The 13129-nt window shown below is 42.4% G+C and overlaps 1 protein-coding gene across 2 annotated transcripts in view; it reads left to right on the top strand.

The window, feature by feature from the left end:
- The window catches only part of LOC115162482 (filamin-A-interacting protein 1), a 35407-nt gene that overhangs the window by 4191 nt on the left and 18087 nt on the right, over positions 1-13129 (top strand). For both annotated transcript variants that reach the window (XM_029713817.1, XM_029713818.1), the window contains exon 2: positions 12602-12803. In XM_029713817.1, coding sequence (XP_029569677.1) covers positions 12609-12803 — 195 coding nt within the window. In that variant the 5' untranslated portion in view covers positions 12602-12608. The remainder of the gene's footprint in view (positions 1-12601; positions 12804-13129) is intronic.

The following is a 13129-nucleotide window of genomic DNA, read 5'->3' as shown; positions in this document are numbered from 1 at the left end:
AACATTACATTCTATGGCAAAAGCTCTGGTGGATATTCCTGCAATCAGCATGCCAATTGCACACTCCGTCAAAACTTGAGACATATGTGGCATTGTTGTGATTTTTTATTGTCCCCAGCACAAGGTGCACCTTTGTAATGATCATGCTGTTTAATCATCTTCTTGATATTCCACACCTGTCAGGTGGATAGATTATCTTGGCAAAGGATAAATGCTCACTAACAAGGATGTAAACACATTTTGCACAACATTTGACAGAAGTAAGCTTTTTGTGCATACAGACCATTTCTGAGATATTTTATTTAAACTCATGAAACATCGGACCAACACTTTACATGTTGCATTAATATTTTTGTCCAGTGTATATTGAAATGTATTTTTTTCACCATATGAATGGCAACAGAGGTCTGCTTCACGTGGCCAACTCAATGGTCCAACTCATCACTCCTGTGACATTGAGAAGGCATGTTTCTGCTTATAGTGTGTTGTGGGTTTGGGCCAGAGGAAGAAGAGGAGGACCATCCTCCTCAGTGAATTTCATAAAAATGACAATTTTGAAACATTTAAAAAGTTATAATTTTTAGATTACACTATACTAAATATAATCACGTCACCAAATATTTCATTAAAACACACTATTTTGCAAAGAAGGTCTACAGTAGCCTCAACAGCACTATATAGGGTAGCACCATGGTGTAGCCGGAGGACAGCTGTCATGTTCTTGTATGTAGGTGGCAGGGAAGTCAGGCGCAGGAGAAACCAAGTTAGTTAATATGGAGTATTTAATAACAAAACCAACTCCAAAACCAGTTTACAAAATAAATGGGTAAAATTACCCGTCGCACCCCGATACACAAACCCACGTAACATAACATCAAAACAATCACCGACAAGGACATGCGGGGAAACAGAGGGTTAAATACACAACATGATTAATTGGATTGGGAACATGTGTGTAGGAAGACAAGACAAAACCAATGGAAAATGAAAAACTGATCGATGATGGCTAGAAGACCGGTGACGTCGACCGCCGAGCACCACCCGAGCAAGGAGGGGCATTGACTTCGGCAGAAATCGTGACAACAGCTAGCTTCTGTCCTCCTCTGGGTACATTGACTTCAATACAAAACCTAGAAGGCTCACGGTTCTCACTACCCATCCATAGACTTAAACAGTAATTATGACAACTTCCGGAGGATGTCCTCAAGCCTATCAGAGCTCTTGCAGCATAAACTGACATGTTGTCCACCCAATCAAAGGATCAGAGAATTACTGAAAGCATAAGCTACAGCTAGCTAGCACTGCAGTTTATAAAATGTGGTGAGTAGTTGACTCAAAGAGAGAGATAGACAATAGTTGAACAGTTTTGAACAAATTAATTTCTTCCAAAATGAAGGAGAAGCAAGAGAGAAATAGAGAGTTTGTATTTTTTTTTTACTTTCAGTTTCACTTACTTAGCTAGCAAATGCAGCTAGCTAGTTTAGCCTACTGAAACAGAGGGATGCTTACTGACAGTACACTAACGTTACTGCATGATTGTAGCGGGTTTACTAACGCATTAGTTCTATTAGCTTTGCTGACTATGACGTTACTTTAGCTAATATGGTGACAACGATATAGGCTGTTTGTAGAGGTTTGGCTTGGAAAGGCTTTTTCGCTTGGTCACATACAGCTGATTTGTTTTGCATTAAAGTCCACAAGCGAAGGGAAAAAAAGGAATACAATGTGGCTGTTATGAAAGTGAACTCTGTTCACGTGTGATCAGGGTGTATTCATTTAGCCGATTCTGTTGAGAAACATTTGTTATACAGGAGCAAACAGAACATAACAGGGATAAACATACCTGAATTTGCCCAATAGAAATTATTGTTTGCAACTGTTGGACTAATGTCACCTCAAATTTGTCTCACGACCTGTGTGCACCTACGTTGTAAATGTTAATTTATAGGCAAGGTTGTAGCAACCTCATGATGGTTATAGGGAAAATTTGAGAATCATGTAGTACCCTAAACTTATCACTGTTACATTGAACTGGGTGAATGGAATATGAATGAAAGTCATCCAATATGCTGTAAAGGAAATAAGGCCATGCTCATAAAAAACAAAAATGGTCCTCCCTCATCTTAAACTGCACTGACCGCCACTGGGCCAGACTGCCTATAGTGTGTTGTGGGAGTGGGCCAGACTGCCAATATTTTATTTTTTATTTATTTAACTATTATTTAACTAGGCAAGTCAGATAACCTCTACAGGATCGGTGGGTCCCCCACAGGACTGTTGAGCTAACGTAGGATAATGTGATTAGCCTGAGGTTGTAAGTAACAAGAAATTTTCCCAGGACATAGACATATCTGATATTGGCAGAAAGCTTAAATTCTTATTAATCTAACTGAACTGTCCAATGTACAGTAGCTATTACAGTGAAAGAATGCCATGCTATTGTTTGAGGAGAGTGCACAGTTATGAACTTCAAAATGTATTAATAAACCAATTAGGCACATTTGGCCAGTGTTGATACAACATTTTGAACAGAAATGCAATGGTTCATTGGATCTGTCAAAAATGTTTCACATACACTGATGTCATCTGGTGGCCAAAGTCTAAATTTCACCTAGGCTCAAATAATACATTATGGTCTTTCTCTTGCATTTCAAAAAAATACAAAAAAACGCAGATCTAATGTGTTATATTTTCCTACATTAATGTCACATTTCCACAAACTTCAAAGTGTTTCCTTTCAAATGGTTTCAAGAATATGCATATCTTTGCTTCAGGTCCTGAGCTACAGGCAGTTAGATTTGGGTGTCATTTTAGATGAAATTGAAAAAAGGGTCGGATCCTTTAAGAACAAATTCTTATTTACAATGACGGCCTACCACGGCCAAACCCTAACCCGGACGACGCAGGGCCAACTGTGCGCCGCCCTATGGGACTCCCAATCACAGCCCGTTGTGATACAGCCTGGAGTGTGTTGTGGTGGTGGGTCAGACTACAGGAAGTGTGTTGTGGTAGTGGGGGAAGTTGGAGGAGTGACCCTGACTCTGGTTGTGGCCAGACAGAGGGTGCTGGGGCTGGTCACTATTCTCCCAGTGGTCACTGTGGTGCAGCCTTCAAACCTGGTAGGGAGACTCAGCAACAGCTGTCCCCGACCCATGTTGTCCCCATCACCCCTATCACTAGACCCTAGGTCATGAATGTAAAGAATGTGTCCCAGGCCTGGGTTTTACATAGAGTGGATACAGGTTACATTTCCATGTTTTGAAGTATGAAGAAAAACCACAGTGCTTCAGCAGCATAAATTGTATGGCCATGCAGTTGGTGGTCTTTGCTCTTTGATAAAGCTCATTGTGAACCAACATGACATTCTACTAATATTGTGACTGGAGAAGTCCTCTCTTTCTATATGATATCTAAAAGGAACCCTAAGCCTTCTGTATGTCACATACAGTACCAGTCAAAAGTTTGGACACACCTACTCATTCAAGGGTTTTTCTTTATTTTTAAAGAAATTGTACATTCTACATTGTAGAATAATAGTGAAGACATCAAAACTATGAAATAACACATATTAAATAATGTAGTAACCAAAAAAGTGCCAAGAGTATGCAAAGCTGTCATCAAGGCAAATGGTAGCTACTTTGAAGAATCTCAAATATAAAATATATTTTGATGTGTTTAACACTTGTTTGGTTACTACATGATTCCATATGTGTTATTTCATAGTATTCATGTCTTCACTATTATTCTACAAAGTAGAAAATAGTCAAATTAAAGAAAAACCCTTGAATGAGTAGGTGTGTCGAAACTTTTGACTGGTACTGTATTTATCTATATAGGTCATCAGTATCTTGGGTCATTGCAAATGGTTCTGACCCTATTCCAACTGACCTTCGCCATCTCTTCTAGCTAGAAATAGTAGTCATGCAAATAAACTGGCTGCTGAACTTTTGAAAGGTTCATGTATGGAGACTTCGAATTCCCCTGAAGAGAGACTTACTGTAGTTATCATTTGAACTGTATGGAACTTCATGCAGAGACCACCTGGCTGGGCCTGTGGATTTCCAGAGTGGTTCAGTGGAATTCTAATTTTAGACTTCAGAGAAATGACTGACTTCATGATTTAGTGTGTAAGTCTACTGTATCTGAGTGTGCTTCACCCATGTCTAATTTGCAGACTCTATGGCCTTTATGCAACATCCTGAACATGACCCATGATCCACGCCCCTCAGAATCTCCTTTTAAACATTATATCCAATCACGTCACGTTACTCAAGGAATTTGGTTCTTGATTGGTTGGTGTTCATTTACAGATTATGTAAACCTACTCCATGATGCTCCCTCAATAGATCAAATGAATTGGGTTGCTACCCAGCACAGTAGAGTTGAGAAGATCACATCTATTGTGCGATGCAGGTCCAGTGTGGCTCAGTTGGTAGAGCATGGTGTTTGCAATGCCAGGGTTGTGGGTTCAATTCCCACGGGGGACCAGTATGGAGAAAAAAAATGTATGAAATGTCTGCCTTCACTACTGTAAGTCGCTCTGGATAAGAGCATCTGCTAAATAACTAAAATGTAAAAAAATGCAGCACATGCAAACATCAAATCACATGCGCCGAATACAACAGGTGTAGACCTTACTGTGAAGTGCTTACTTACAAGCCCTTAACCAACAGCACAGTTCTTGTTCAGAACATATGGAGATACTTGTATGTGCACATTTTTTACTTTTTTTGCAGATCTATTCAAAATAAAAAACAGAAATACCTTATTTACATAAGTATTCAGACCTTTTGCTATGAGACCTGAAATTGGGCTCAGGTGTGTCCGGTTTCCATGGATCGTCCTTGAGATGTTTCTACAACTTGATTGGAGTCCACCTGCGGTAAACTCAATTGATTGAACATAATTTGGAAAGGCACACACCTGTCTATATAAGGTCCCACAGTTGACAGTGCATGTCAGAGCAAAAACCAAGCCATGAGTTCAAAGGAGTTGTCCGTAGAGCTTCGAGACAGGATTTTATCGAAGCACAGATCTGGGGAAGGGTACCAAAAAATATCTGCAGCATTTAAGGTCCCCAAGAACACAGTGGCCTCCATTATTCTTCAATGGGAGAAGTTTGGAACCAAGACTCCTCCTAGAGCTGTCTGCCCGGCCAAACTGAGAAATCGGGGGAGAAGGGCCTTGATCAGGGAGGTGACCAAGAACCCGATGGTCACTCTGACAGAGCTTCAGAGTTCCTCTGTGGAGATGGGAGAACCTTCCAAAAGACAACCATCTCTGCAGCACTCCACTAATCAGGCCTTTATGGTAGAGTGGCCAGACGGAAGCCACTCCTCAGTAAAAGGCACATGACAGCCCACTTGGAGTTTGCCAAAAGGCACCTAAAGACTCTGAGACGATAAGAAATAAGATTCTCTGGTCTGATGAAACCAAGATTGAACTTTTTGGCCTGAACGCCAATGTCAGGTCTGGAAGAAACCTGGCACCATTCCTACAGTGAAGCATGGGGGTGGCAGCATCATGCTGTGGGGATGTTTTTCAGCAGCAGGGACTGGGAGACTAGTCCGGATTGAGGAAAAGATGAATGGAGTAAAGTGCAGAGAGATCCTTGAGGTGAAGGTATACCTTCCAACAGGACAACGACTCTAAGCACACAGCCAAGACAACGCAGAAGTGGCTTTGGGACAAGTCTCTGAATGCCCTTGAGTGGCCCACTCTGGGCCACTCTGTCCTTGAGAGCCCGCACTCTGGGCCACTCTGTCCAGCCAGAGCCCGGACTTGAACCCGATTTTCAGGTCTCTGGAGAGACCTGAAAATAGCTGTGCAGCGACGCTCCCCATTCAACCTAACAGAGCTTGAGAGGATCTGCGGAGAAGAATGGGAGAAACTCCCCAAATACAGGTGTTCCAAGCTTGTAGAGTCATACCCAAGAAGACTCAAGGCTGTAACGCTGCCAAAGGTGCTTCAACAAAGTACTGATTAAAGAGCCTGAATACTTATGTGAATGTGATTTTTCCAGGGTTTTTTAAACAGGTTTTGCTTTATTATTATTATAAGGTGTTGTGTGTAGATTTATGAAGCAAAAAAACCAACACTTTAATCCATTTTAGAATAAGGCTGTAACTTAACAAAATGTGGAAAAAGTCAAGGGGTCTGTATACTTTCCAAAGGCACTGCACATGGCACTGTTAAGACACTGTGGTCCTCATGTTGAAGAGCCCGTGTTTGCTAATGGTGGAACCTCTAAATTGAACCAACGCAATCAGAAGACTGTGATGATGAAGGGGATACTATGAGTTGAAACCTGGTAGGGAAATTTACATTGCTCTGGCAGGATGACATGTCAGGCGTAAGAAATATTGATGCAGAGTATAAATAGAAGTAGATCATTAGATGTACGATGTCAACATGTATGTAAAGTAGCCAACAAGACAGGGATGATGACTACAATGAACTATATTCCACATCAAGTAACTCAAGCGAGCAGTAAAATCAGATTTAAAACACATATAAAACTAAATGTTATGGAACAATGCGGACTGTGAAGAGACACACACAAACAGGCACACACACATACGCACACACGCTAACACACACACTCTACACAAACATACATTGTAATGTTGCAATATTGTTGCATTGTGGTATTATACATGTTGTATTGTAGATATGTAGTGGTATAGTAGTGGTGATCATGCGCTCTATTATATACACATTTTTCTTGTTAATCTTGTTTAGACCCCAGGAAGAGTAGCCTTGGCAGCAGCTAAAGGGAATCCTTAATAAATACAAATACAAAATGTCAGCAGAGACCATCATCTCTGAACTTTTAAGAAATTCCAAGTGAAATAAACAGAATTTCCACGTGTAATGTAATGCTATGACATCAATCAACGAGAAATGTGTATAATGTAAGTGTGATCAGCTGTCTCAACCGACAACAGACGTCATCACTCTTCAGTTTAACTAAATTTGTCTCTGGAACACGTCTGTTAGGACTTCAAAGGTCATTGCTTGTCTGCAAAGGAATGTGTCTGCAGAAAGCTGAGACAGACCAATTTGTACCACTACATGGGAAATAGGGAGTGGGACTTGTAAAAACTGTAATACTAATATTTGATTCTAGGCAATTTCTTCCACATTCACGAGTCAAGTTTGATTGAAATATCCGTTCATTGAAATTCTGGTATTTTCTGGCGAGGTCATGTTTTCCTTGTTAAGATGGAAGAGCCTTGGGATCTCATTGCATTTTATAAGTGTCTGCAGGCGTGGTACATTGCCAAACTCCTTCGTGCTGAGGCACAGTTCCCAGCCCATATTTAGTCACGTTGGATTCATAGCGTGGATATATCAAACTCCCCAAATCAAACTATTGATTTTTCCAAAGACTTTGGAGGGTCCCTGTAATTCCGGCAGCTGCTGGCACTAGTGTCTAAGGGAGTAGGAGCTATCTACTTACCATTGCTGACATTACAGGCCTAATAAGGACCATTCGGCTATGCAGTCTGCGAAGAACCTCTGGAGGAGCGCTGGCGCTGGCACTGGCAGAGGAGGTACAGACCTCACACAAACAACACCAACGCTAGAGAGGTCTGGGAAGGAGATCATATCCACTGGCTCAATCAGGCTCTCCAACTAAGTTTGTTTATTTCACAGCATGTCCACACACGTTGTGGTCGAAATTTGGATTGTATGTACAGTATGTGGTGGCGCTGTAGCCAAATTTTGTTACTTTTTTAATGATCATTTGACCAGTATGTTGTGTCCCAATCTAAAGTGGTGGGACTTCCCCTAAGTCTGCTGCACGCACCGCAGATAAAACACGGCTAAAGTGATGGGGATCGATTTTCTACAGCATTGACCAGGAGCATGTGTGTACCCTGAGTGACAGCTGGTCATGACTGCCAGGGTCTGGCTGGCTATGTGGGAGTAGACATGGGGACCCAACCTAACTTTAGTCCCAGGCCTCCACTGGCCCCACAGATCATTAGGCCCTGGCCTTCTCATCAGAGGGAGCTTGGGTGTTTGATGCAGGCAGTCACACAGTAACATACTACAGATGATTTGGATTCCATGGACGTGTGGGAATTCTGGTCAGGGGTACCCAGAGAGGGCTCATTGTCCATTTGATCAGCTCCCTCTCCCATCAGGGAAGGAGGGAATGCAACATGCAGGAATGGAATGTGAGGCTTCGAGGCCAGGTGCCTTTAGAATCCCCATTTGCCCGCTAAGAATCTACTTTAATCACAGCAGTTGCAAACCATTACGCTGACATTTAGGGTCGTCCTGTAAGAATCTGATAGAAATGTTTATAGAAAACACAATGTTGGAGGGAGTTAAGGGTATAGAGAAGGTCTTGTTATCATTACGCCTTGGTGAAGTTGGAGTAATAGATCAATATCCTGATCCTGGTCAATCAACAGTGTCCAGTCTGTTATCTATCTAACCTCAGTTCCTTGTGAATGTTGGGCTCCCAATCAGCTCATTACTACTGAATCAAAGTAATGCATGTCCCAGCTGACAGTATTACACAATACCCACGGAAATGTGGGAATAAGAAACGGTTTAATTAAACTGTGCTGGAGGAAAAATAATAGTGTTCTTGGAGTTTGGAATCATAGGTGGAAGCCAAAGGAGCCAGAAGTTGGAGCTGAAGTGTTTATCCATAGTTAAATGGAAGATGCACGCCAGAGAGACTAGGGAGAAGTGATACTTTACTCTAAAAAGCTGTTGCATAGTTATATAACTGGAAGTATGCATGTACTTTGAAATTTGAAATTTATGGGAGAAGTATGAGCACTCAAGATATGGTCAGCATTGATTGTGTCTGATTCCCCTCTGACCTCTTACACCCTCTCTTAACTCTATTTTTAAACCAGACAAAAGCCACATAAGCATGTGTGGTCAGGTGAGAGCCGCTGTAGGTCAACTACTGTAGGTCAACTACTGTAGGTCAACTACTGTAGGCCAACTACTGTAGGCCAACTACTGTAGACCAACTATTGTAGGCCAACTTAATTTTCCACTACCACTCATGTTTGCACGGCAACGCTGATCACTATTTGCGTGTGTTAGAAGTGTTGGTCAGAAGCTGCGTGACTCAACAAGGCAGGGCATCTCACCCCAGTGTTTGGATAGAGTGGCTTTACTGAGCATTACTGTGAAGCACTGAGGTTAGAATAACACCGGCTCTCAGTCCTCTCAGTCCACTGGCTCTCACCTGATCACACATGCTTATGTGTATCCATCTAGTGTATCCATCTACTGTGGGGGGGGGGGGGGGGGGGGGGGGGGGTAGCAGTGGACACTGGGTAGTTTACTTCGCAAGAGACAATCACTTCAGTTTGCTTCGGTGTGATATTATTATACTGTAATGCACTGTAGGGCAAGGAAAGCGGTCGGAGTAGCCTAATTCAACACTGGAGAGGTTTTCCTTCTCTCTTATTTTGGAAAGGTTTTAATTTTAACTTGTGCTCTTTTCCCTAAACCCTTTCTTAAACCTGGATCTTTATCCAGGAACAGTGGAGATTAAAGTATTGTATATTGGTTTTAGACGTCATTAAGTCATTCTGATCAGCGTTCTTAGAGTCAGACCACTACTAAAGAGGAAGATAAGCATTGTCCCTGAGCAGTGAACTGAAACCTCCAGTGAACCGCTGTCAAAACCCTGTACCTCACACATACAAGTACCAGTCAAAAGTTTGGACACACCTACTTATTCAAGGGTTTTTATTTATTTTTATTTTTCCCAGTTCTGACCTTTCTGCCTGTCCTGACCCTGATCCTGCCTGCCGTCCTGTACCTGCCTGACTCTGATTTGGATTACGACTCTTTGCCTGCCTTGACTTACCCTTTGCCTGCACCTTGTACTATAATAAACTCTGAGACTCGTACTATCCACCTGCATCTGGGTCTTAGCCTGAGCCTTGATAATGATATGGACTTGGTCTTTTACCAAATAGGGCTATCTTCTGTATACCACCCCTACCTTGTCACAACACAACTGATTGCTCAAACGTGTTAAGAAGGAAAGAAATTCCACAAATTAACTTTTAAAAAGGCACACCTTTTAATTGAAATGCATTCCAGGTGACTACCTCATGAAGCTGGTTGAGAGAATGCAGAGAGTGTGCAAAGCTGTCATCAAGGCGAAGGGTGGCTACTTTGAAGAATCTCAAATATAACATATATTTTGATTTAACACTTTTTTTGTCACATGGGAGGACGCTGGAGAGACGAAGCAGGTACGGAGAGTCAAACATTTAATATAGAACTGAAAGGGAACGAGACAGGAACAGCTTCAGCAAACGAGTAACACAAACAAAAACAATGAATGCAGCAGCAGGGAACAGAGCAAGGGAAACTGATAAATATAGTGGAGGAAATAAACAGGCGATGAGTGAGTCCAGGTGAGTCCAATATTGCTGATGCGCATGACGAGGGAAAGCAGGTGTGCGTAATGGACGATAGGAGTGTGTGATGCAGGGCAGCCTGGCGCCCTCAAGCGCCAGGGGAGGGAAGAGCGGGAGCAGACGTGACATTTTTGGTGTCTACGTGGTTCCATATGTGTTATTTCATAGTTCTGATGTCTTCACTATTCTTCTACAATGTAGAAAATAAAGAAAAACCCTTGAATGAGTAGGTGTGTCCAAACCTTTGACTGGTACTGTACATTTACATCATTTAGCAGACGCTCTTATCCAGAGTGACTTACAGTAGTGAATGCATACATTTCATACATTTTTTCTCCGTACTGGTCCCCCGTGGGAATTGAACCCACAACCCTGCCGTTGCAAACACCATGCTCTACCAACTGAGCCACACGGGACCACATACAGTCATTGGTGCTGTCCTGGTTTGCTCTCAGTCTCATAATTTTCCTATCGAACATCTTGTTTTCATCGAGGTTACAGCGAGTTAGACTGTTCTTTATTGATGTTCACAGTCCCACTGCTGTGCTGTTCTGGTGCCGGATTGCATTGTTTCAAAGGTCCCAGGGAGGTGGTTAAGATCTGCAGTCTGCAGATGGAGGCAGGTCGCACATCTAATTGAACCTCTAACTGATCTCAGAGCAGAGACAGCCGTGGAGCGGTTGAGGGAAGCGAGAATGAGTGTCAGTTCTGTGATCTCACTCAGCTCAGGACGGCTCAGAGCATGAGTCATGGGTCAGGGGTCGTATGACATCACCTGGGAGGTACAGGGGATTTGTTCCTTATCTGTAAATAATTAAAAGTACTGATGTCATACTGTGCCAGAACTTGATTACAGAAAGAACACTCTCAATATCAGGGTCTGCAGTTGTTCCATTAATCACAACTCCTTCAGGGGTGAAGAGAGAAGCTCTATGAGGTTTTAAGAAGTTTTAACACACGTGCATGCACACGCATACATACACATGCACTGATTACCTACATTGTGTGCAGTGCACTTGACCCCAATGGACACAGGGATGACTCAACAGAACATGAATGCAATGTAACTCTAAAAGTTCCCATACTGGTCTTACTTCATAATATGATGCATATGCCAACATAGTTTATAGGCCTGTGTTTCTTTCTGAGTTGGATCCCAGATTTTGTTCTGATTTGCATGACAAAACAGGCCAAACACCCAGGGGTGTTGCATATTTTCCAGTGTCCTCCCATTCAAACTGTCACCACCCAGCATGAGATACGGCCTCTGTGAAAGAACAGGGCACGTCAGAAACACACACACCCTGTTGAGTGATTTTGCATGTTGAATATTTGGCTGAGCTCGTATAGATTAGAGGAATGACAGACGAAGGACATGCTGCCTTGGAGTACTGCTACGGTTGACTTTACACCTGATGATCTCGTATACAGACTACGTAAACATAAATGATACCATAGATCTGTCTTTATACTATCGGCACTGATAGCTGAAGAGCAGCAGTAGATCCGGTGCTTGGGTTTTTCGTCACTGGTTATATGGCCTATAGACTTACTCGTAACTTGCGAAGAGCGAGGGTGCCTCGTTCCCGGTTCCGCTCCTGTTTGTAGCATCTCTTCATCTCTTCTCTTAACATGTATGAGCGCAGAACTTCATAGAGCAGCTGACCAATTACATGAGACTTTAGCTCTGGGTTAACCGAGATATTACACCTGATAATACTGTACACTTCCTCATGTAGCTCTAATTCAGCCTGTGTGCCTCCTGTCATTGAATAGAAGTGGGTGAGAAAGGTAGAGGAAGGGGAGGAGGGGTATAAAGATTCGTTTTCAAGGCCAAGGCCCTTAAACTGACTGTAAGTGATGTGTCTACAATCGGAGTAGGATGTAGTCCAGGATCTCTCTCTCTCTCTCTCTCTCTCGCTCTCGCTCTCTCTCTCTCTCTCTCTCTCTCTCTCTCTCTCTCACTCTCTCTCTCTCTCTCTCTCCAACTCTTTCTCTCTCTCTCTCTCTCCAACTCTCTCTCTCTCTCTCTCTCCAACTCTCTCTATGTTTGCACTGATTCTGTTGACATTAAGTATATTGATTATTTAGTTGACATTTTCCTTAATTTGTATTCATTGCTGCACAGGTAGAGCAGAGCACAGGATTAAAATATGATTTCCTCTCTGTTATTTTTCTCTGCACAGGTAGAGGATGAGATCCAAGAGCAGTGGGGTGGAAAGCCCAGCCAATGGAGTACTGAGGGTTCCCCAGGCAACGCATGACATAAACCAAGAAGAGGAAGTAAATCTGCATGCACCTATAAAGAGCCTAAAGAGCCTGGGAATCATCAACTTTACTAAAGAGGACCTTCTGAGGCTGCTAGGCGTCATGGAATGTGAGGTTCAGGTGAGTCTCACTCATGTTGATAAACTACCATACGCTCATATTGTACATAGCTTTATAGTTAACTGTTGGGGGAACCACGAATCTTGTCAGCTGGGATGTTGTTTACTTGTATTATCCACTAGGTGGAAAGTATTACCATGATTTTATTGTAAACCCTCACAATACTATAGTCCAAAATTACAATTTATTTAGAATTTCTCTACATTACAGCTCTCTCTAGTGGCTGATGTTGGTACTAACACAGAGAAAACGTGTCTAAATGCTGTTTTAAAACATGCAATTAAGGACTTGGAAGAGTTGTCCGTTGGTGGGCTAAAGGAGATCCT

This window comes from Salmo trutta, chromosome 25 (genome assembly GCF_901001165.1).
Source record: "Salmo trutta chromosome 25, fSalTru1.1, whole genome shotgun sequence".
Lineage (NCBI taxonomy): Eukaryota > Metazoa > Chordata > Actinopteri > Salmoniformes > Salmonidae > Salmo > Salmo trutta.
The sequence above is the reverse complement of the archived record's forward strand: the minus strand, read 5'-3'. Positions and strand labels throughout refer to the sequence as shown.